The 24,821-nt window shown below is 45.7% G+C and overlaps 1 protein-coding gene across 1 annotated transcript; it reads left to right on the plus strand.

Moving 5' to 3' along the window:
* Positions 1–1,355: 1,355 nt before the first annotated feature.
* Positions 1,356–10,787, plus strand: LOC138745765 (endogenous retrovirus group 3 member 1 Env polyprotein-like). Its single transcript, XM_069903067.1, has 2 exons — positions 1,356–3,186; positions 8,244–10,787. Exon 2 carries the CDS (start codon positions 8,555–8,557, stop codon positions 10,256–10,258), a length of 1,704 nt encoding a protein of 567 aa, XP_069759168.1. The 5' UTR covers positions 1,356–3,186; positions 8,244–8,554; the 3' UTR covers positions 10,259–10,787.
* Positions 10,788–24,821: the final 14,034 nt, after the last annotated feature.

The following is a 24,821-nucleotide window of genomic DNA, read 5'->3' on the forward strand; positions in this document are numbered from 1 at the left end:
AGAAAAGCCAGTCTTTGTTTTACACTCACCTTGGTTGGATGTCTCTTTATTTGGTAGCGCTGCCGCAGCAGATGCTACAAATGGATAACTTCTTACTTGCTGCAACCAAACAGGTCTGCAAGATACACCAACCTAAATAGAAAACATGACCAGAAATCCCAGAGATCATAAATTCAAAAGGATTGGTGAAATCTTTACTCTGTATTTTTAACACCAAAGTCCCTATATTTTTAAGGCATTCGATCAAGTAACTGAGAAACATTACATTTTAAACACATGGTACATCAGGATCAGAACGATTGGAGCATTATTGTTCAGGTGACACAACTTTAAAAAATAACATCTAACGATGAAGAATGTGATGCTACAACAGGAAAAACGGATGGAATCAGACACATTCTATGAGCATTGGGAAGCAAAAAATGGATTGGTTTTCCATCCCTTCCTCAGCGACCCAATGACCCCGACAGGTCCTCCCCGACCTGCGACCATAGTGTAGTCCAAAGGATCAATCAGACCCCACAATGGTCGCAAGTCGGCGTTTTGCCCCCGTGCGAGGAGCCCTGAAGTCTTGTAGGAGTTTATAAATAGTTATTATTTTAATTAAAGGAGTTTAGTCCAAAGGTCCCACAATGGTCGAGTCGGGGGGGGAGGGTGGGTCCACGATGGTCGCAAGTCGGGGTATTGCCCCCGAGCGAGGAGACCTGAAGTCTTAGAGCCTATTTTTAAAATCAAATGATTTGACAAACGAGCACAGTCACAGGATTGACTTTGTGACTCAAGGTCCATTAGCTGGGGGCAGCCATCTTAATTTCTGTGCGCATGCGCCAGTCGTCAGTTGCCGCGAGCGCAAAGGGTTCGTTTCGTCTCCCTCAATCGGCACATGCGTATCTGCAACATATGCGCGAACTCACCACGCATGCGCAAACAAGACTTGCCAATCACCTGACCCCGCCCCTTCCCGCTGCAAGTAACCCCGCAGCCTCCAGCCTCGCCCTGTCGGCGGCATCAGGCCTCGCACCGACGCCTCGGCTCCACCCAAACACCCAGCCGGTACCGGCCGCTCCCGGGTGGGGCCCGGTGGGCTGCGGGTCGCCCGCTTTCCCTGGACCGCGCGGCTGTGAAAGGTTCCGGCGCCTCCGCCAACTTACTCCCATTCGCTCCCGCGGCGACACGACGGACCCCGAGCAGACGACGCTGCCGCAAATGTCCCGCCTCCTCACATCAAGAGCCAATCAACCCGCGAACCCGCCCATCAATCCAACCCGACTTCAGCGTCCAATCAAGTAGCGGCCTCACCGAATCAACCCGTTGCCTCGCGTAACTGAAGCAACCAATCAGCGAGCGAGCGAGCGAATACACAGGTGAACCCAATCAGCATCAGAAGACAAATCAAGCAGTCGAAGGATCAGAAGACCCTTCGGCCCTTCCACTTTTTACTAATCCAACAACAATCAAATCCTTGGGAAACACAGGAACACTTTGTCTTGGCTCCAGGATTCCTCTGATCTCAAGCAATACATTGTACCCCAACTGCAAGGGAGACTATTTATTCTCAATCTTTCCTTCATATTTATTACCGCTTCCAATTTAATGTCTGCTACTTTTTTCAAAGTATCTACATCTAAGTTCAATGTATATGATCCCTCTACGAGTGGGTACGGCAATAAACTCATCACAAGTCCATGGATCCCAATTTCAAATGCACCTTCAAAAGCGGAGAGAATTCCAAGGATATTACATTTTCATTGAAGACATTTCTTAAAGTCTAAGCAGCTGATTGGTTATTGGGAAATTGTGACACTTGGTGTTCGGCTCCTTTGGATTATCCTCTCTCGATCCGTGCTGCTGTGTCCTCTCATAATGTTGTAAGGTCATCTCCCTTTTTACCAACGACCAAGAGATCCACATTCAAACTTTCCTTCTATCACCTGCTTAAAACACCCCAGAAACAAATCTGACGATCTTTGTGCACTTCTCATGCTTCAGGTAAGGAAACTGTACACGTGACTCCCGATGTAAGATGAGCAAGACCATTCGATGTGAAATTGGAGCGTGCGCGCTACTGTGATGGGTGGAAAGGTGGACACACGCCCAAAAAATCAAAGTCAAAGACTCCTTTATTACACTGGCTGCTCTGCTTCTATTCTCTCCCTGCTGCTGTCGACTGGAGTGATGTCACATCCATGCCGGCCTCCAATTGTTCAGTGTTCCCTTCTTTGTTGATTCCTGCCGTGCGCGTTGTCCCCTGGTATGAAAGTTGTTGGTCCCCGTGGACTCTGAACAGTTGCCACATTCGTCGGCCATCTTGTGTACAGGGTGGCATCCCAGTTAGCATGATGCCCCACCTTCCTAGAACCAGTGCTGTTCGCTGCTTTCGGTCGTCTATATCTGGGTCGTGGGGGCTGAATTTGCTAATGTCCTGATGTGCTGGTTTGAGGTGGTCAATGGTGAAAGTCTCTTCCTTCGCACCGATATCCAGCACACTCACCATGATGTGTGGAATGTGTGATATAGAAAATTTAGGTTAAAAAGACTTAATTTAAAATGTGATGATTAATCATAAACAGGGAAGCCAGAACGGACAGAGAGTTTACTAGCAGTCAAGGACAGAAGGAGCTGCTGAATATGTTTTTTTAAACCTATCTTTTCATGGTCATAGTGAGAGACATGCAGGAGACAAAGGATTGATAAGAAGTGTGAGAAACAGAATTCAGTGAATGTAGAGTTCACAGCGTACGTAACGAACGTGATAATTAATAATGCAGTTATACTTAGAATGTTTTTGTAATACTAACCAATTAAAACAGTATTAATAAGAAGGGGAAGGGCAAATAATAAAGGTATAAAAATCAATGCACTGTATGTATCGGGGCTTAACTGGTGAGAAACCAGTTGAGTCCAACTCTGCAGACTTGTAAATAAAGCTTGTCGTGTCATCAGTTTTAAAGAGACTCATGTGTGAGAAGTTTTATTTCTGACAAATGGGGACTCGTCCGGGATCTACACTCCGGCGGTGAGGGGAGGCAAGAAGAGGGACATCGGAGGCGGTGCACCCCACTGAATTCAGCGGCTCCTAGTCCCTTGCTCGTCGCTTCGGGCGGCTTGAGCGAGTGGTATCCGGACAGGGTGACACGACAAGACGGAGAGGAGAAGGGTGACGGTTCAATCCCCGGGAAGACACCGGTAAGTGACGACTTACGATTGTGGTGTGGGGATTGGGTAACAGGTGTAACGGGATTCACCTGTTTGGATAAAAACCTAACGGAATAGATTAAGTATAGATCTTTTGTCGTTGTGTGAGGACCCTGTCGCGGGACTCTAGGATAGACCCCAGGGAAACCTCGGCGGTAACCGAAGGAGGAACAGCACCTCCGACGAAGTGCCGAGAAGAGAGGGGTCAACCCCAGGAAAACCTCAGCGGTAACCGAAGGAGGGACAGCACCTCCGACGAGGCGTCTGAGAGGAAGGGAGTAGGGTCCAGAGCGAGAGGGTCCTCAGCAACGATAAACAGATCTAGGTGGGAAAATGGGAGGATCAAAATCTAAGGGCTCGTCTGAAAATTCAGGACAATTCCTGGGAGTACCCCTTGACAGCCCTTTGGGGAGAATGTTTGAAAATTGGGATAGTAAAAGATATCGGGACAAAAACAAGAAAAAGATGGTCCAATATTGTCTCCTTTGGTCAAAACAACCTATTAAAGGTTCCTCGGTCTGGTGGCCGAAATTTGGATCTGATGAGGATTGGGTTAAACAAGCATTAAACATATATGTAAATTCGAGACCAAAGGTGAATCAAGAAGAGTCAGCATATGCATTTTGTTGGGTTCCCTGGCCAGGATCCTTAACAGAATGTTTTAAATTGAGAGTGGCAGGAGAAAAGAAATGGGAACCTCTGGACAACCTTCCCCCTCCTTATATTCCCCCGGTGCCTACTGCGCCCGAGGAAAGCTTATTACCGGAGGGGAAAGGTGATGAATCTGATTGCCCCGAAGGGGGCCGGGATAAAAAGGATGAATTAAGGGAGTCGGACCCTAAACTTCCACCGGTAAACCGACCCTGGACAAGATCCCAGACTGGTCCAGGACCATCAAAGTTTTCAATAAACCTAAATCCCCTGAGAGAAGTTCCTATGGGAGGACCGGGAGGGGGAACAGGATATGTGAATGTTCCCCTAACTAGTACAGAGGTGCGGGGATTTAAGAAAGAAATGAAAAAGTTATTGGAAGATCCTATAGGACTGGCTGAACAGCTTGACCAATTCTTGGGACCAAACACATATACGTGGGAAGAGATGCAGGCAATAATGGGAACATTATTTTCACCCCAGGAGAGGCAGATGATTCGACGGGCTGCCCTCCTCATGTGGGAATATGAACAACCTGGGGACCCTAGACCCCATGAACAAAAATATCCCTTAAATGAACCCAGGTGGGACAAACGAACACCCGAGGGATTGGCAAGTATGAGACAATATAGAGAGTGGACAATTAAAGGGATACGGGAGGCTGTGCCAAAGGGTCACAATTTTACCAAGGCATTTGGGAACCACCAGGGGAAAGACGAGTCCCCTACTGATTTTTTGGAGAGGGTGAGAAAGAATGTCCAACAGTATGCTGGGGTGGACCCTAGTACACCAATGGGTGAACAGCTTATTCGAATTGAATTTGTTTCCAAATCATGGCAAGACATTAGAAAGAAACTAGAAAAGGAGGAGGACTGGAGTGAAAAACCCCTAAGTGAACTGTTAAAAAAGGCACAAAAAGTATATGTGCAGAGAGAAGAAGAAGATCAAAAGAAGGCGACAAAGGTTATGGTACAGACTATCCGACAGATGAATGCTGAATCCAGAGGGGAAAGAAAACAAAACCTTCCTCTAAACAATCCAAAATATCCAAGAGAGGGAAGACCCCGGAGGTTCGTTAAGTGCTATTACTGCAATGAGGAAGGACACTTTAAGAGGGAATTCCCCCGATACAAGAGGGAATTGTGTGCCCTCGAACTTATGGAAGAAGATTAGGGGTGTCAGGGGTTCCAAATGTTAGGGACCAAATATAAGAGGGAACCCCTGGTAAAACTAAAAATTGGTCCCAAGGGAGAAGAGGTGGTGTTTATGGTGGACACAGGAGCGGAACGAAGTAGTGTAATAACTGTGCCAATCGGAACTGAGCCTATAAAAAGTAATTTGACAATTTCTGGGATAGAAGGGGCTCCCAGAATGGTATCAATATTTCCCCAAGTAACAGTGAAACTGGAAGAAAGAGAAGGGGTACAAGACCTCTTGTTATTACCTTCGGCTGGATTTAACCTCCTAGGAAGGGACTTACAGGCTCTCCTAGGTTTGGGTGCTCTCCCTGTGGACGGAGAAGTGCGAGTCCACCTCTGCGCTTTAAAGGAAGAGGATGAACGGCAGATTGACGAGAGAGTCTGGTATAAGGAGGGAAATCGAGGAGGTCTGGACATCCCACCTTTACATGTCACATTAATACCAGGTCATCAGCCGGTAAGGAAACGTCAGTATCCTATTTCTTTGGAAGGGAGAAAAGGGCTACAGCCGGTAATTGAGACTTTAATACGAGACGGACTATTAGAAGAATGCATGTCACCTTATAACACCCCTATACTCCCAGTAAAAAAGTCAGATGGATCCTATCGCCTAGTTCAGGATCTAAGAAGTTTGAATGCTATTGTTCAGACCCGCCACCCAGTGGTGCCTAATCCCTATACTTTTATGAGTCGGATTCCCCCAGACCATGAGTGGTTTAGTGTTATCGACTTAAAGGATGCCTTCTGGACTTGTCCGTTAGAAGAGGAAAGTAGAGATATGTTTGCGTTTGAATGGGAAAATCCATGGACAGGTAGACGGAGACAGTTTCGGTGGACTGTATTGCCCCAAGGGTTCACTGAATCTCCAAACCTGTTTGGACAAATGCTAGAACAAATCCTGATGGACTATCCACAATCTGATGATTCCCAACTAATGCAGTATGTGGATGATTTACTATTATCAGGACCCAAGGAACAAGAAATGAGGAGAGAGACCATTAGACTCTTGAATTATCTGGGGAAAAAGGGTCTACGAGTGTCCAGAAACAAGTTACAGTTTGTTGAGAAAACTGTGATATATCTGGGACACCAGTTAAGTAAAGGACAGAAACGGATTACCCCTGAACGAATTGCGGGAATCACTAGAATGCCTTTACCCCGTAATAAGAAGGAAATAAGACAATTCCTGGGACTCTTAGGATACTGTAGGTTATGGATAGAGGACTACTCAGCTTTGGTGAAGTTTATGTATGATAAACTGACAAATGAAAATGACTATCCATTGAAATGGACCCAGGAGGAGGAGGGATGGTTCGAGGACTTGAAACATCGCCTAACACGAGCCCCAGTGCTCACTCTGCCCTCTTTAAAACAGCCCTTCCAGCTATTTGTCACTCATAACCAAGGAACAGCTGTGGGAGTTTTAACACAGGAAAAAGGCGGTCAGCGACACCCAGTAGCTTTCCTTTCCAAAATGATGGACCCAGTGTCTCGCGGATGGCCGACGTGTATCCAGGGAGTAGCGGCTGCTGCTCTGTTGGTAGAGGAAGCACGTAAACTTACTTTTGGAGGAAAGATGACTGTGTACACCTCCCATTCTGTGAGTGTTTTATTAACACAAACTGCCCATCGATGGCTGATTGATTCTCGCATATTAAAGTATGAAACCATTTTAATGGTTGGAGAAGATTTACAGTTTGCAAAAATTAATAGCTGCAACCCAGCTCAATTTTTATACGGCAGTGAAACAGAGAAAGAGGTGGAGCATGACTGTGTCGAGTTGACAGATCTTCAGACCAAGACCCGAGAAGACCTTTGCGATACTCCGCTGGGAGAAGGATATGAATTCTACATTGATGGCTCCGCCAGATGTGTTGACGGAATGAGAAGAAATGGGTATGCTATAATAGAAGGAAATACTTGGAAAGTAGTAGAATCCACGAGACTACCCGGAAGCTGGTCAGCACAATCCTGTGAACTATATGCCTTGCAGAGAGCCCTCAGAATACTGGCAAAGAAAATTGGAACGATTTACACAGATTCCAAATACACATACGGAGTAGTGCATACCTTTGGTAAGATCTGGAAGGAGCGTGGTCTAATTACATCAAGAAGAAAGGAATTGGCACACGAACAGATGATTACTCTGACTCTAGAAGCCTTAACATTACCCCAAGAAATAGCAGTGGTCTACATACCAAGCCATCAAAGGGGAGATAACCCGACAGCAATTGGAAACAGACTGGCTGATGAAGAAGCCAAAAGAGCAGCCATGCAACAAGAAGTCCGTTTGCTGACTTTAATCCCAATAAGGCAAGGCATAAAGACAGCTCTCATTTTCACTGCTAAGGAAGAAAAGAACATGGATCAGCTGGGCGCAAGCCAGTTACCTGATGGAACATGGAAAAACACCAGATGGAAGAATTGTTCTAAATAAAGAAATAACTCGCAATATTTTAAAACACCTGCATCAACAGAGCCACTGGGGCACCCAAGCCTTATGTGACACAGTGCTTCGAGAATATGTGTGTAAAGGAATCTACACCTTGGCCCAACAAGAGGTGCAAAATTGTTACCTATGCACAAAAATTAATAAGAAGATAATGAGGACAGGGACCATGGGAGGTCAACCATTAGCCATACGCCCTTTTCAACGTATCCAGATCGACTTCACAGAGTTACCTCAAGTTCAAAGATGGAAATATCTGTTGGTGATAATAGATCACTTTACCCGATGGGTAGAAGCCTTCCCAACAATAAATACTACAGCCTCTACAGTAGCTCGCCTCCTCCTAGAGCAGATAATCCCCAGATATGGTATAATGGATTCTATAGACTCAGACAGGGGTCCACATTTTTCTTCAAAAATCCAGCAATTGATTTGTGATGCATTACAGGTCTCTTGGAAATTACATACCCCTTGGCATCCACAAAGCTCAGGGAAGGTCGAACATATGAATGGAACACTAAAAATCCAATTGACAAAGTTAATGGTGGAAACTAAAATGCCTTGGATAAAGTGTCTGCCCCTAGCCTTATTGAGAATTCGTACTGCCCCACGAAAAGATGTAGGGCTGTCCCCTTATGAAATGATGTTTGGGCTTCCCTTCTGGAGTACAGTTGAGGGGTGTCCCACCTTGGGGGAAGGGGATATATTTGTTAGGAACTATTTACAGGCACTGTCACGCTCTCTTACAGATTTACGAAAGAGAGGACTATTGGCACAAACACCGCCTCTAGACTTTTCTTTACACAAAGTGGAACCAGGAGACTGGATTCTTATCAAGACCTGGAAGACTGAAAAACTCCAGCCCCAGTGGGAAGGTCCATACCAAGTTCTCTTAACTACAGAAGCTGCAGCACGAACAAGAGAGAAGGGGTGGACACACGCATCCAGATTTAAGGGACCTGTAGAGGCGCCACAGGACCCTGATACGAACTCAGATTGGACTTGTATTCCTGGAGAAAAACCTCTTACCTTACGATTTCGCAAAAAGACTTAATTCACAATGTTATTGTTATGTTCTTTGATTTTTCTTAGTTTGCCTATGTCTTTATCAGGTGTGAAATGTAAGAAATGCAGAGATACAGTGGTCCTGTTTCAGGACCACATTTGGGGAAGAAAGGAAGGTAATTTCATTTCCCATACCTCAGTTCCTGAGAAATGCTGGGCAGAAAATACCACCCAACATCCATATACCCCTTGTGTGGAAAAAGAAGGAAATAATATGGGTCATTATATACAGATTCCTAATACCACTCCTTTCCCTCTTAACGGTTGGAAAGGTGACTCAAGCCCACCATGCCCTGATGGACTCTGGTTTTGCATACACCAACGTACTGTTCCAATGAGAAGTTACACTCCACACTCGAGATTGCCTGTCCCTTTAAGACAGCCGGACTTAGTTCGAGTCCATCCAAATAACCATGTAAGTTTCGGTAATGCAATTGGGGGAGATAACCTTTTTGTAGATCTGGCAACTAAAATTGCAGGAACTTTTAATGTAACCAATTGTTGGGTCTGCGGGGGTCCACGGATGTCAGAACAATGGCCTTGGTGGGGAGAACCTCTCAATTCATTGACCATGATTTCCCGTATTTGGACAACTAACCGAACGAGATCAAGAGAAACCTGGTCTCTCTCTAACGTCCCCTCTGGTTTTTATTGTCTCTCACGAGCCGGCAAATACCCAGTAGGAGAAAGTCCCTGCAAGGCTGTATGGATTCGCATTTCGCCTGGTGTTTTCACTTGGTTTCCTAAACCTCAGACTTGGTTCTTATCCACTGTTTTTAAAACTAATTGCCTACCCCTGTCTAATAGCAGTATTCAGTTTTGGAATTGTACCACTTCCACCATCACAGGACCATACCAATCAAATCCTGTTCTTAAAAGAGTTTGGGAAAGGGGGTATGGAGTATCCCCAAATGGATTATTCTGGGTATGTGGTAATAAAGCTTATACTCGTCTTCCCTCACAGTGGAGTGGAACTTGTTTCCTAGGAATAATCCGCCCAGAATTTTTCCTTCTACCCCACGATCACGGTCATAAATTAGGCGTGAAGGTCTTTGATACATTACATCGTGAACCCCGCTCTACCACGGTACATTTGGGAGAATGGAGAGATGATTGGCCTCCAGAGCGCATAATTCAATATTATGGTCCCGCTACATGGGCTCAAGATGGATCTTGGGGTTATCGTACTCCTATATATATGTTAAATCGCATAATTCGCTTACAAGCAGTGCTTGAAATTGTTACAAATCAAACAGCTATAGCCCTGCAATTACTTGCATCCCAGCAAGGTCAAATGTGCTCTGCTATATATCAGAACCGTCTAGCCCTAGACTATCTCCTAGCCACGGAAGGAGGTGTATGTGGCAAACTTAATTTGACTAACTGCTGCTTACAGATTGATGATAATGGAAAAGCCGTTCGTAAAATCGCTGATAATATTCGTACATTGTCCCATGTACCGGTTCAAACCTGGCATCCTTTCCCACAATTTAATTGGATGGACAAATGGTTTGGAGGAACCTGGTGGCGTACCTTCTTGTGGGTCATCGGAGGTATTTTATTCCTCCTACTTATTTTGCCCTGTATTATTCCCTGTCTACGCAGCCTGGTGATTTCCATGGTCGAACAAGCTATACAACCAGGGGGGATGGGAGACCCTGTAAGACTTTTATTTCAGCATGAGATTAATGTATCATAAAACATTTCTCTTCCCTAGCTTAGAATCCCCATTCATATCTATACATATATTGAACACATTTTAAAGAGAGAAAGGGGTGGATTGTGATATAGAAAATTTAGGTTAAAAAGACTTAAGTTAAAATGTGATGATTAATCATAAACAGGGAAGCCAGAACGGACAGAGAGTTTACTAGCAGTCAAGGACAGAAGGAGCTGCTGAATATGTTTTTTTAAACCTATCTTTTCATGGTCATAGTGAGAGACATGCAGGAGACAAAGGATTGATAAGAAGTGTGAGAAACAGAATTCAGTGAATGTAGAGTTCACAGCGTACGTAACGAACGTGATAATTAATAATGCAGTTATACTTAGAATGTTTTTGTAATACTAACCAATTAAAACAGTATTAATAAGAAGGGGAAGGGCAAATAATAAAGGTATAAAAATCAATGCACTGTATGTATCGGGGCTTAACTGGTGAGAAACCAGTTGAGTCCAACTCTGCAGACTTGTAAATAAAGCTTGTCGTGTCATCAGTTTTAAAGAGACTCATGTGTGAGAAGTTTTATTTCTGACAGAATGAATGATACACACCCGTGAAGTCGAAGTCGAAGACTGGTTCGTTGAACTGGCAGCTCTGCTTATATACTCTCCCGCTACTGATGACAGGTCTTTCGAGACGGCAAAGCCAGCCTCGGATTGGTGCGTGTTCTTGCCATTGCTCATTGTTTCCCACTGTGCGGGATGTCACCTGGGACGAAGATGATTGGTTGCCACAGGATCTGTGTAGTCACCGCGTTCGTCATCCATCTTGTGTACTGGCTTTCGTCCTGGTGAGCAGGCCGCCTCAAACATATATTGTGGAAGAATATGGACCCCATATTTACAAAGGGTGGCTCTAACATTCCCTTTCTCCTTAAGGCCTCAGTTTTTGAAAAGGAACGTTAAAGTACTTGGTTCTCCTGTTGGGGGTCCCTTGTCCTCATTTTTCTTCTTTTTCTTTTAGCAAGGGGATGGAGGGGAGGTGGGGTGGTTTAATGGTGGGGGGGTTTCTTTATTCTTTCTTTTAACTATGACAAGTGTATTTATATTTTATTTGTGTTATTATTAATTGTGTGAATTCTTTGAGGATTTTATTTATAAATAATATTTTTAAAAAATGATCAGAGGTCAATCCACAGGACGTAAAGTGGCCTAGAGCAACACTGGGGACACCCTCCTGCCCCCCACCACCCCAAATATCAATGTGATCCACTACGATCATTGACAAAATCATCGAGGACCCCTTCACCCGGCCAACAGCATCATCCAGCTATTCCCGTCGGGAAAGAGATCCAGGAATTTCAGAGCCAGTACCTCCAGGCCCAGGAACAGCCTCTTCCTCCAGGCAGGGAGAACGTGGAACGATTGATGAGCTGCTCATACAAATACTCCTCGACTCTGCTATTTACTCAACAATGTTGAGTAATTTTTCTGGACGTGCTGCACATGTATCATTTGTCTGTTGTGTGAGGGCTTGGTTGTGTGTTTGCGTATGTTTATCCCAAGAACTCTGTTTTATCAGGTCGTACTTGTGCTATCCAAGGGTAATAAATTTGATCTTGTACTCTGGAGCGGGTGCAGAATAGATTTTCTGGATCGGAGAATGTATCTCATGAAGCAAAGTTGACTGAGTAGGGCTTTTCTCTTCCCCACCCCCCAACCCCACAAAATTGACTTTATTTACAAATTATTTCTCCTCCTCCTGTTGTATCCAGATATTCCCTTCACTACACATTGCTGCATATGTCTCTGTTTACCTTCATTGCCACCACTTTGATACCGTGTGGTTACTGCCCCCCTCTGCTGTTGGAGGAGTTCCCCTTGGTCTCAGCCTCTCAGTGCACGGTTATGGAAGGATTATGATCCATCCCTATAGTACCTTCGTGTTGGCTACGCCAACCCACTGTCCATCCCACAGCAAGACTCCTGCAGCCTGGAATGTGCCAGTCAGCAGCGGTCCCTCCCCGACATATCCGCTTGCTGAAAGACTGACAGGACACGTTTAACATAGAACATGAGAGCTCAGTACAAGCACTTCAGCCCACCATGTTGTGCCGATCAAAATAAAAATAAGTAACCCCTTCCTCCCTCATAACCCTCCATTTTTCTTTCATCCACGTGACTCAGAGCCTCTTACATGCCCCTAACGTTTCAGCCTTCACCACCACCCCAGTTCTAGGGCTCGTCCCATGTCCATGACCTGGTACACATACACTGCATTCCCTCCCCTTGTCACCCTCCTGCTCCCCCCACCCTGAGCCAGTAATGAAGGTGGTTTCTGTCCCAACAGGTGTTGCGGACCTCATCCAGGGAGCAGATCCGGGAGATGAACCCAAACTGCAACGAATTCAGCTTCCCGCAGATCAAAGCACGTCCGTGGGCCAAGGTGAGTGACCCGAGGTGAACCAGAGCTCCAGGGGTGGTTTTGTCCTCTGGGTCCTTCCCTAATACTGTCCCCTGTCACCCACCTGGCCCTTCCCCAAAGCCCTCATCTCCCACCAGGCCTGTCCCCAAACCCCTCCCCCTGCTGCGATCATCCCCAAAATACTGTCAGGCCTGTCAACAAAGCCTCTATTCCCTACTGGGCCCATCCCCAATGCTCCACCCATTGCTTGGACCGTCTCCTGAGCTCCTGTCTCCCACCAGGGCTTTCAACAAGCCCCTGTCCCACAACATACCCAGCCAAAAGTCCCTGTCCCCGTCCCCCAAGCCAATTCGCCTGTATCCAAAGGCCCAACATCAGGTCTGTCCTCCCACCAGACCAGTTCCCTCACTGGGACCCTCTCCAATCGATTACCCATCACAACTACCCCACCAAAGTTCTTTAACCTTCCCCTTCCCCCACCCACAGGCCTTGGTATCTGAGCTGCTCCTAGGACCCCTAGACAGTGGAGATGTGGGGAGGGCAGTGGTCTATCTCCTTCCCGTTGACAGTGTCCCATACCTTCACAAAGCTGGGGAATCCCCTGACCCTTGGCACACAGATATCTATCCCATCTGAGCCAGTCCTCTCTCTCTCTCTCTCTCCCCCCACCATCCTGGAGAATGTGGCCCAGTACAGCTAGCTGCTACAGTACACACTGCCCTTCACCTCTTCCCCAGGACTCCTGCTCCCACTTGTCCTTCAACGAGCTGTGTGCCCACAGCTAGGAGCTTCCCCCTCCTAGTTACCCTTGGCCCTGTGGGTGAGTGGGTGGGACATGACAAGGGTTTGTAGGTGGTGGAATTGGGGTAAGAAAGTTTGGGTGAGACCTGGAAAAGAGAATGGTGATCATCCGGCCGGTGTGAGGCATTGAAGATGGAGTCAATGGGCAGTCCTCTGCCGGGTCCATCCCCCAGCATGTCTATCTCCAAAACTGACCCCGCCAGGTCCATCCTCAATATCATCCCCTGCCGGGTCCATCCGCAATCCCGTCCCCTGCTGGGTCCAACCCCAAAACCGTCCCCCGCTGAATCTGTCCCCAATACCGTCCCCCGCCGGGTCCATCCCCAATTCTGTGCACGCCGGGTCCATTCAAAATCCCGTCTCCCTCCGAGTCCATCCCCAATCCCACCCCCTGCTGGGTCCATCCCCAATCTTGTCCCCCACTGGGTCCATCCCCAATCTTGTCCCCCACTGGGTCCAACCCCAATACCATCCCCCACCTGATCCATCCCAATACCATCCCCCACCAGATCCATTCCCAAACGCATCCCCGCCGGGTCCATCAACATCCCATCTCCTGCTGAGTCCATCCCCAATGCCATTCCCAACTTGGTCTGTCACTAATTCTTTTGCCCGACAGGTCCTCCCACAAACCCACTGGTCTCTCCCCAAAGCCCCTGAGCCCCACCAGGTCCATTTCCAAAGCCATTGTCCCCCACCGGCTGGTCCCCAAAGCTCCTGCCTCCCCACGGGATCTGTCCTGAAGCCCCAGCCCTCATGTCTGTCATGTCTGTCCTCCCACTGGACCGATCCTCTCGATCACCATTCAGAACTACCCCACCCCAATTCCCGAACCTCCCCCTTCCCCCACTGACAGACCTTGGAACCTGAGCTACTCCGGGGACCCCCAGATGGTGGAGATGTGGGGAGGGCAGTGGTCCAGTCTCCTTGCCGGTGGCAGTGTCCCAGTCCTTCACCGAGCTGGGGAATTCCCTGACCCTTGGCACCGGGACATCTGTCCCATCTGAGCCAGTTCTCTCTTTCTCCGCACCCTGGAGGCTGTGACCCTGTGTAGCTGGCTGCTACAGTACACACTGCCCTTCACCTCTTGCCCCAGGACTCCTGCTCTCACTTGTCCTTCGACAAGCTTTGTGACTACAGGCTGGACCTTCCGCCACCTTGCTACCCTTGGCCCTGTGGGCGAGTGGGTGGGCCATGACGAGGGGGTTGTAGGTGGTGGAATTGGGTAAGAAAATTTGGGTGAGAGCCAGGAGAGACTGGTGATCATCTGGCCAGGGAGAGGCATTAGGGACAGAGTCACTGGGCAGGGGTCAGAGTCTCAGGGAAACAAGGGCACTGGAATTGGAAGCAATCACAACTCATGGAAAGTAGGAGGAAGAACCCTGGCAATAATTGAGAGTGGCGAGGTTAGTGCCGCGGTTAGAAAAATGCTGATAAGGGGCCAGCGAGCCGGGTTCAAATTTGACACTGTCTCTGGGGAGTTATACATTCTTCCTGTGTCTGCGTGCATTTCCACCAGTTGCTCCTGGTCCTTCCACCATTTAAAACGTACCGGGGTTTGTAGGTCATTGGTGTAATTGAGTGTTTGTGGCTCAGAGGCTGAAAGGGCCTGTTCCCGGGCTGCATGTGTCAATCTAAAATCTCCATCTAAAATGATAGTCCTGCCTGTCATGAATTATTTAAGGATTCAACTCAAAAGTGTGGACAAGATAGACAACTCCGAAACCATCCTTTTGGCCCTTCTTTTCTGATGGCCAAGCTGCTTGCAAAGAGTCCATATCCCTCTCATCCTTTTCATTCCACGGACCCATTCAACTCGCATTGCATTGTCAATCTCACGGCCTGTTGGAAGAAGTTATTTCCCCGTCTGGCAGCCTGATTTTGTTCCTCCATATCTCCTTCCTGATGGTAGTGGGTCAAAGATGCTGTGTGCTGGATGTCTGCGGGTCTATTTACAGGACCCATCCCTGGACAATCAGAGGCCCCTTGTCTTGAAGTCCCATCCATGTGGCCCCTCACTCATCAATTCCTCGACGGAACACAACTACCCCCTCCTTACCAACCTCTACCAGCCCTTAGTATCCTCATGTCAGTTCCAGGCACCTGTCATGTCGACCCTTGATGACCTGCGCCAGCTCTAATTTGGACCCTGGCCTCACCTAAACCATTGGAATAACCTGCGCCTTCTACCCTCGAGAGCCCGAGGGAATCCACACCCTCAGCAGTGTCCTGCTGGTGCACCATCGAATGCCCTCCATCCCCTTCCACGGGTTCCCTGCTGTTATCATGCTCCTGGATGGACCCCACCCTGGCAAAACTACCCATATTTTCACTGATCCCTCTGTGCCTCTACATTCCGTCCAGGGGTCAGGGTTTTGCTGCGGGACTGGTGGACAATAAAACAACAATATCAGGAGACAGGGAGCAGTGTAGAGATCCCCAGCTCTGCAAGAAGGGGACAGTGCAGAGACCCCCAGCTCCAGGAGACAGGGAGCAGCACATAGACCCCCCAGTTCTGGGAGACCGGCTGAGTTGTACACAAGTCTGTAAGTGGCTGGACCAGGAAGTATACAAATCTATGTTCCAGGGTAAACTGGAACAAAAGCGAGGAATGCACTTTGGTAAATCAGTCCGCTGTCCTCTTCACAGTCAGATCTGACTACCTGAAGGTGTCGGGGATCTGGCTTGGAGGGGCCAAGGCATGCAACAAAAAAAATGGTCAGACCCGATTGTAAAAGTCCACCAGAAATTGGGTCTGTGGGAATGACATTCCCTCTCAGTGATGGGGAAGAACCTGGTCATCAGGTGCAAGGTGCTCTCGGTACTGCTGCGTGTGATGCAGGCGTGGCCCATCCCACACACCTCTGCCCTGGCTATTACCAGAGCAGTTTCCCTCTTCATGTGGGGGTTCAAAATGGATGGAGTGGGAAGGAGGTCCATGTACGTCACCAGACTGTGGTGTTATGAGCCCAAAGGATCCCAAAACCCAGCAGCAATAGACATTCACCAGGACGAGTAGTTATATAAAGATAAGTTGTTTTTAATTATCTTTAAACATGAAAACAGAATCAAACTTTAACTTATCTCTATTAACTTAACTAACCTTAATCCCCTTCTAAGTCTAAGTGCATGTGTATGATGTGTGTGTAAATTTAAGAAAAGTTATTTGGTTCACAGTTCAATCTCACTTCTCATTCTTCTAAGTTCAATGGTTGTAGGCAATTCTAATACTGTGCATGGAATTGAACATGTATAAAGTTCATCACGCTTTGCCACTCAGGAAAGTTCTGTAAGGTTTGCAGAGAGAGATTTGTTGTTCCAGGATTTTCACAACTGAGCTACCACCATTAGTCAGCTCAATGTGTCGCTGATAAAACTTGGCCCATCAGGGTTCTCCAGATGATAACTTCTTTCTTTCAGGCTAGCCCTGTGTTCCTTCCTGTTTCATTTATTCCGAGAGTAACATCAGGCAGCTAGCACTTCCAGCGAGCACCTAGGATTAGGTGGAGGTTAAACATGTGGCTCAAGGGGTGGAGTCAGAGACTGGGTTTCAATTCTTGGACAACTGGGATCTTTTTTGGGGAAGCTGGGACCTATACCATAATGATGGGTGACATCTTAATCCCAGAGGGACCAGTCTCTTGGTGGGAGCATTTGCTTGGGCTGTCAGGAGGGGTTTAAACTAGTATGGTTGGGGACAGGGTTTCAAGTTAGGCAGGATGGTAGGGTGAGGGTTAGTAGGATAAGGAAAGAGACAAGTTTAGATAATTTGAGGGAGGAAAAGCAGGATGTAGTAAACAGATACTGCAGTGAAAATTGTGAGAATGGTAGATAGGAGGATATGCAGAAGGTAGGATGTAGGAGATCCCTGAGTTGTATTTATTTTAATGCGAGAATTAATGTGGATTGACATGTGGCATTATGATGTGTGGCCATTAGCGAGACATGGTTGAAAGAAGGTTGTGACTGGCAGTTGAATGTTCCACCATTTTGCTGCTTCAGATGTGACAGAGTTGGTGGATTAAGAGGGGGAGGTGTGGCATTACATATCAAGGAGGGTATTACAGCAGTGCTGAGACAAGATAGACTGGAGGGCTCGTCAAGAGAGGCAGTGTGGCTAGAGCTGAAAAATAAGAAGGGTGAGGTTATTATTATGCGGATTATTAAAGGCCTCCAAATGGGAAAAGGGAACTAGGAGAGCAAATGTGCAAGGAAATAGGTGGGATATGCAGGTAAAATAGGGTGGTGTTGGTTGGGGATTTCAATTTTCCAAATATTGATTGGGAAATGCAGTCAGTAAAAGGGCAGGATTGCTTAGTATTTATGCATTGTGTTCAGGATTGCTTTTTGCAGCAATATGTTGAGACGCCAACTGGAGTGGGAGCAGTGTTCGATCTGTTGTTTGGGAATGCAATGGGGCAGGTGACGGAGGTGAGCGTTAGAGAGAACTTCGGATCCAGTGATCATTTTGACATACTCTTAAGAACTTGAAGAGGGAAATTAGAAAGACAAAAAGAAGGGATGAGGTGTCCATAGCTAATAAGGCAAAGGTGAATCCTCAGGTTTTTTCAGATATGTAAACAATAAAAGGAGGGTTAAACATAGAATAGGTCGACTGGATGATGGGACCAGTGAACTATTTCAGGAACCGTATGAGATGGGAGAAATATTGAACAAATTTTTCTCGTCTGTATTCACGAGGGAAAGGGTCAAAGGGCAATACAAGATAAGAGAGGCAAAGGGCTTAGTTATGAAAAGGATAGGGATTAGTAAAGCAAGAGGTTTGGAGCTTCTTGGGTCAATTCAAGTGGATAAGTCTCCTGGTCCTGATGGGATTTTTCCCAGGACTTTAAGGGAGGTCAGGGAACAAATAGCGGGGGCACTGACAGCGATTTTTCAAAGATCACTGGAGGAGGGTGTGGTGCTGTGGGATTGGAGGGTTGCAAATATAGTTCTGTTGTTCAAAAAAGGCAGTAGGTGGAGTCCAAGTAATTATCGGCCAGTAAGTTTGACTTCCGAGTGGGGAAGATTATGGATGGTATACTTCGAGATAGTATGTACAAATATCTGGATAGGCAGGGATAGATCAGGGGCACCCAGCATGGGTTTGTGAAAGGAAAGTCATGTTTGATGAATCTTGTTGAATTTTTTTGAGGAGTTGACAAGAAAAGTGGATGAAGGTCGGATGGTTGATGAGATCTATTTGAATTTTAGTAAGGCTTTTGATAAGGTTCTGCATGTAAGGTTATTTAGGAAGGATCAGTCATTAGGGATTAATAGATAGTGGGATGGGTTCAGAAGTGGCTGGGAGATAGACAGCAGAGAGTCATGGTGGACAACTATATGTCATGTTGGAAGCCTGTGACAAGTGGAGTGCCTCAGGGATCAATGCTGGGTCCCTTGTTGTTTATCATTAATATTAATGATTTAGAGGAGGGTGTGGTTAACTGGGTAAGCAAATATGCAGACGATACGAAAATAGGGGGAGTGGTGGACAGTGAGGTAGATTTTCTTGGAATAAAGGATTTGGTTTGTTTGGAAAAGATGGCAGATGGAATTTAATGTTGACAAGTGTGAGGTGCTGCATTCCGGAAAAAAAAATACAAATAGAACATATGCAGTTAAGGGGAGGGGTAGAGGAATGAAGAGGAACAGAGGGATCTTTGAGTTATGTTACAGAGTTCACTGAAGGTGGGTTCCCAGGTAGACAGGGTGGTTAAGAAGGCATATGACATGCTGGCCTTCATAAATCATAGCATAGGCTAGAGTGCAGCTGTTTAAGGCATTGGTGAGGCCATGTTTGGAGAATTGTGTTCCGTTCTGGTCTCCAAATTATAGGAAGAATATAGATAAGGTGGAGAAGGTGCAGAGATTAATAAGAATGTTGCCTGGCTTACAGCACCTGGATTACAGGGAGAGATTAAGGAGACTGGGACTTTATTCATTTGGACGTAGACGAATGAGAGGGGACAATATAGCTATTTAAAATTATGAAAGGAATATATAGACGAGACATAGACAGACACTTTCCCGTGAGGGAAAGGAAGGTTGGAACAAGAGGCCATGAGTTAATGGTAAGGAGGCAAAACTTCTGGAGAAATTTTAGAGGATGCTTCTTCACTCAGAGAGTGGAGGCAGAATGGAATGATCTTCCGAATGAGATAGTTGCAGCAGGGTCCCTTCTGTCATTTAAGAGAAGGTTGGATGTGTACATGGAGGTGAGGGGGTTGGAGGGATATTGGCGGAAATCGGGAGGATTGAGCTAGTGGAGTTGTTCTAGTGAACCGGTGCGGTCTCAAAAGGCCGACATGGCCTGTTTCTGCTCTGTAAATGGTTATATGGTTACATGGTGACACAGTTTTCATTTCAATGTCCCATCTCTCGTTACACAACTCTCTGCTCTCCACGTTCATGCTGCACATTTCTTCACTGCTGTTATGGCTGGACTCAGAAAATGTTTTTGATATTTATTCAACTTCAGTTTTGTATCTGCTTCATACCTCTGACCAAGCACAAATATTCTCACATCCTTTTGTATTTTAATCTTCATAATTTGTCCTAATAATAGACTGAAATCCTTCCACTTTTACACAGGTCCAAACCAAATGGAAAGAAAGTCCCGATCACCTGATTACATTGAAAACATTTCTCGGAATAATTGGAGATAAGTCCATTTCATTTATATGGAGTATAGCAGAATTGATGTGGAGATTTTTATTTTTATATCTGGCATTAATCATATTTGTAACACTCTTGACACAATCCTGACCCTATTTCTTCTTGAATTTGTATATTTCAATCTTCACACCACTCTGAACAGCTTCTTTTTGAAATCGTCACATCCAAGCCCGACTCCCATCTTTCTCCTGACCTCTGCTATCCTGGTTTTGGATTTTCTCTCTGGAGAGCATCGTACATTTCATTGATAACTTTGGGTGTATTTCCCATCCAACTCTTTGTTCCATTTCACTAATTTTAGGTGGAGTCAATGTTGGTCCCTATCTTTCTCTTAAGAACGATCTAAGCGGGAGAAAACAGAAGAAGGTCCCACTTGCCTCTCCGTATTTGTGTTTAATTGTTTGAAGAATTTCTTCCATGTAGCGTCTTCAAAATATCTTATACTCTGTCATAACATAAATTTAATATTCTATTGCCTCTGTTCATAGGCAATAACACATTTTGACATACTTTGCTTCCCCTCCTCCACTGTTGTCACATTCGTGTGGGTCCCACAGATTAAGAACCAGACCAAAGCGGAGGTACAAAGCACACATTTATTTCGGGGATGGAAACAGGACAACAGGGTTGATATGTTAGGCAAGCCTCTACACTTCTAATTAGGAGGGAGAAACCGACAGAGACGGGGAAATTACATGAACATACACATTCAACATTCAGGATCAAGGTGATAAAAGGTGAGGAGGAATGCAGTGGTCATTGGGGACTCCATGGTCAGAGGTTACAGACAAGAGATTCTGTGAGCCAGATAGGTATACCCGCATGGCGTGCTGCCTCCCTGGTGCAAGGGTACGGGAATATCTCAAATCGGGTCCAGAGTATTCTGAAAGGAGACTGTGAGCAGCCTGATGTCTTGGTACATGCCTCATTGGGTACCAATGACATAGATAAAAAGAGGGAGGAGGTACTAAAAAAGGATTACAGCGAGCTGGGACAGAAGCTAAGAAAAAGGACCGCCAGGGTGGTGATCTCTGGATTGCTACCTGTGCCAAGTGCAACTGAGGACAAAAATGGAAGGTTAAGACAAATGAATGTGTGGCTGAGGGGCTGTTGTAAAAGACAGGGTTTTGGCTTCTTGGATCATTGGGATCTCTTTTGGGGAAGTCATGACCTTTACAAGAAGGATGGGTTACACCTTGACCCAAAAGGGGTCAATATATTGGCAGCTAGGTTTGGTACAGCCGTCGGATGCGGTTTAAACTAATTTGGCAGGGGGATGGGAACCTGTATGATAGGGCAAAGGACAGGAAAGATAAAATAGGAAAAGTTAGGTTGGGCAGCGAAAGTAAAAAAATCAGAAAGAGCAGGGAAGGTAAAAAAAAAGCACATTTGAAGGCTTTATATCTTAATGCAAGAAGCATTCGGAACAAGGTAGATGAATTGGCTGTGGAAATTGAGACAAACAAATACGATTTGATTGGGATTACAGAAACATGGCTGCAAGGTGGGCAAGCCTGGAAACTTAACATCCCGGGGTATACGATATTTAGGAGGGATCGGCAAGAAAGAAAAGGGGGTGGGGTAGCATTGATGGTGAGAGAAGGGACCGACACAATTGACAGAAAGGATATTAACTCGGAAGATACCGAATCTATATGGGTAGAACTGAGGAATAGCAAGGGGCGGAAAACGTTAGTGGGGGTGGTATATAGGCCTCCAAATAGTAATGTAGAGGTGAGGGAAGGCATAAAAAGAGAAATTAGATAAGAGAACAGCTGTCGGAGACTTTAATTTACATATTGATTGGACTAGCCAAATTTGTAAAAATACTGAGGAGGAGGAGTTCCTTGAATGTTTACGGGACGGTTATCTAGACCAATATGTCGAGGAACCAGCTCGGGAGCAGGCCATTTTAGACTGGGTATTATGCAATGAAAAGGGGCTAATCAGCAATCTTGTTGTACGAGGTCCTTTGGGTAGGAGCGATCACAATATGATCGAATTCTCACTCGACATGGAGAGTGAAGAAATTAAAACCGAGACTAAGGTCCAGAATTTAAATAAAGGGAATTATGATGGTATGTGATGGGAGTTGAGTAAGATTGATTGGGTGGTGTTTATGGGGGGCGGGGGGGTTGACGTTGGATAGACAATGGAAAGCATTCACAGATCTAATGGAAGAATTGCAGAAATCGTTTATACCGGTTTGGCATAAAAATAAACCAAAAAAGGTGACTCAACCGTTTATAACAAGGGAAATTAGAGACAGCATTAGGTCCAAAGAGAGAGCATATCAATTGGCCAAAAAAGTACCAAATCCGAAGACTGGGAAGAGTTCAAGATGCAGCAAAGGAGGACAAAGGGATTAATCAAGAGGGTAAAAATAAATTACGAGAGTAAGCTTGCGGCAAACATAAAAACCAACTGCAAAAGCTTTTATAGATATGTCAAGAGGAAAAGATTGGTGAAATCCAGAGTAGGTCCTGTTAGAAATAGAAGTACCTTTAAAGAAATTGCTCGAGACAAATATTGAGAACAAAGAACATTTATTACAACAACAATGCAAAGTTGGGTGCTTCTCCTTACCCTGGAAATACACACATACACTGGGGATCACCCAACTTTTATACAGTAAATTTCAGTATCAGAATACCCTCCCCCTTCCATTCTTCTTCCCCCTGGATGGGTTTGGCAGAGGCAATCCTTCCTGCCTACATGCAGTTTCAGTATACTTGGAGGACCAGGGGGTATCCTGTCGGTGTCTTCTTATGCCATTATTCCCATTGTACTTATTCACATCATAGCCCTTGTCCCCATTCACACCTTCCCGACTCCCAGGGCTTCAGTCCCTTCATCTGCAGGGTTCGTTAATCTTGTCTAGGGTTTACTAGTTAAATACGCATACTTGAAAAATCTGTTGTATGGCTTACTAATTATAGATGTATAACTTGCTAATACTGTCTAAGGTCTTCTAATTATTTATGCAAGCCTTGCTAATTCTATCTGGGGCTTGGCGACCCTTATCTCGTTCAGACTAACTCTACTTCTATTCTCAATTGTCTGTCCTTCTCTCCTTCATTCAGTGAACTTGCTGGTGTAGGAGATTCTTATCTTACTCAGACAGTGTCAGCTTCCTGCCTTCTAATATCCATGTCTCATGTTGTTTGCACTGACTTCATTCATTTACTTATGTATCAATTTTATTTTCTTCATTTCTTCATGTTCATATTGCAATGTCAGTTTTTCTCATCTCTCACAATCCTCACTTTTCTTTTAGATCAGTAATACTGATCTCACACAATGATCAGTGTTACTGATCTCAGTGTTACTGGTCTCTCACAATCCTCCGTTTTCTTTTAGATCAATATTACTGATGCGGTAAAGTGGAACTTGTCGGTTTTCCCAGCTGGTCAATAAACGGATAGCAGTTTCTATGTCCTCAGAAAGATGTTGGGAATTGTACATCCTTTGGGTGTAAGTGTTCTGACGAAAGGGTTGATGAGTTAAACGATGTGTACCAGTCTGTATGTAGGGAAGCAGTAAGATGGTGAGAGTAATGAGTCCAGCTGTTAAAAGGGTTGCGAGTATCAGATTCCAGTAACCTGTGAAAAGTCCAGTCGATCCTGCAGAGGACCGAGGTGGCAAAGTCTGTCCCTGGGCATGGGAAATTTTTTGACGTCCTGAAGAAGTGTTCTTAACCGCCAGCCCGTTGTGAGTAGTGTCTTTAAGGAGTCTTTCACAAGTGCTGCGTTCAGCAGCGAAGCTGTAATCGAGAGGCAGGCGGTGTTGTTGAAGTGTGTCTGGTAAACGTTGTTTATCTTCAGCCCGTAACCTCAGGGTCATTGTGTTGTGTTGGATGATAATGCCCAAGGCTGCATGGAGTCTGATTAGATGTTTCAGGTGGCAAGGAGCGTTAGCGATCTGTAGCCGCTGTTGCCGTTTATAACTGGAACTTCCCTTAACGATGCAGTAGTAAGGATTGTAAATGCCGGCGGAACCCAAAGGATGTTTGAGAAAAGACCAGTCTGGGGAGGATTGTGCATTACGATTAGAGATGTGTGTAACAGTCTGAGTAGAATTGAAGTTGTGAGTCGAAGCCTGTCTGTGTACATTAGCAAACGTCTTCTCTCTCTCTCTCTGACAGGTGCATTGGTTACTAACATTCAGTGTGTCTGTGTCATATCGCTCTCTTTGTGCTACAGGTTTAGAACTATTACCTTTAATATCTATGTGGGAAGTTAAGTGATGGTCTCTACAGCTGTTCTGGTCCCCTGGTCCGTACTGGAATCCCTTATTAAAATATATCTTACTATGGCTAAAAACTAAATCTACACCTTGTCTAAACTCTAAAGGAAAAAAATTGTGACCTCTGCTGCCCCTATTCCAGGAGGACTTAATACATTGTGAGTAATTAAGTGATGTCCCAGAAATGGAGAAGCAACAATTAAACAATACAATAAAGAATAAAAACAACATTACAGCACTTTTTCACGGCGTAGTGTAAGTTTCAGGTCAGATGGATGAGGCACTGCACGCCAGGTGGAGGGTTGAGTTTGAGTGTCTTGATCCTGTGGTTTGGTAGCTGGTTTAATCCGTTGGATGTGGGTCCAGCCTTTTTCTCTTGTTCGCACGGCAGCGTCAGAAATCAAAAGGACACAGTAGGGACTATCCCAGGCAGGTTTCAGTTGGTTATCTT

The sequence above is a fragment of the Narcine bancroftii genome, chromosome 11 (genome assembly GCF_036971445.1).
Source record: "Narcine bancroftii isolate sNarBan1 chromosome 11, sNarBan1.hap1, whole genome shotgun sequence".
NCBI classification, from domain to species: domain Eukaryota; kingdom Metazoa; phylum Chordata; class Chondrichthyes; order Torpediniformes; family Narcinidae; genus Narcine; species Narcine bancroftii.

What these genes read in the sequence shown, in the direction of transcription:
- LOC138745765 (XM_069903067.1), top strand. Translation starts at nt 8,555, where the DNA reads ATGTTATTGTTATGTTCTTTGATTTTTCTTAGTTTGCCTATGTCTTTA.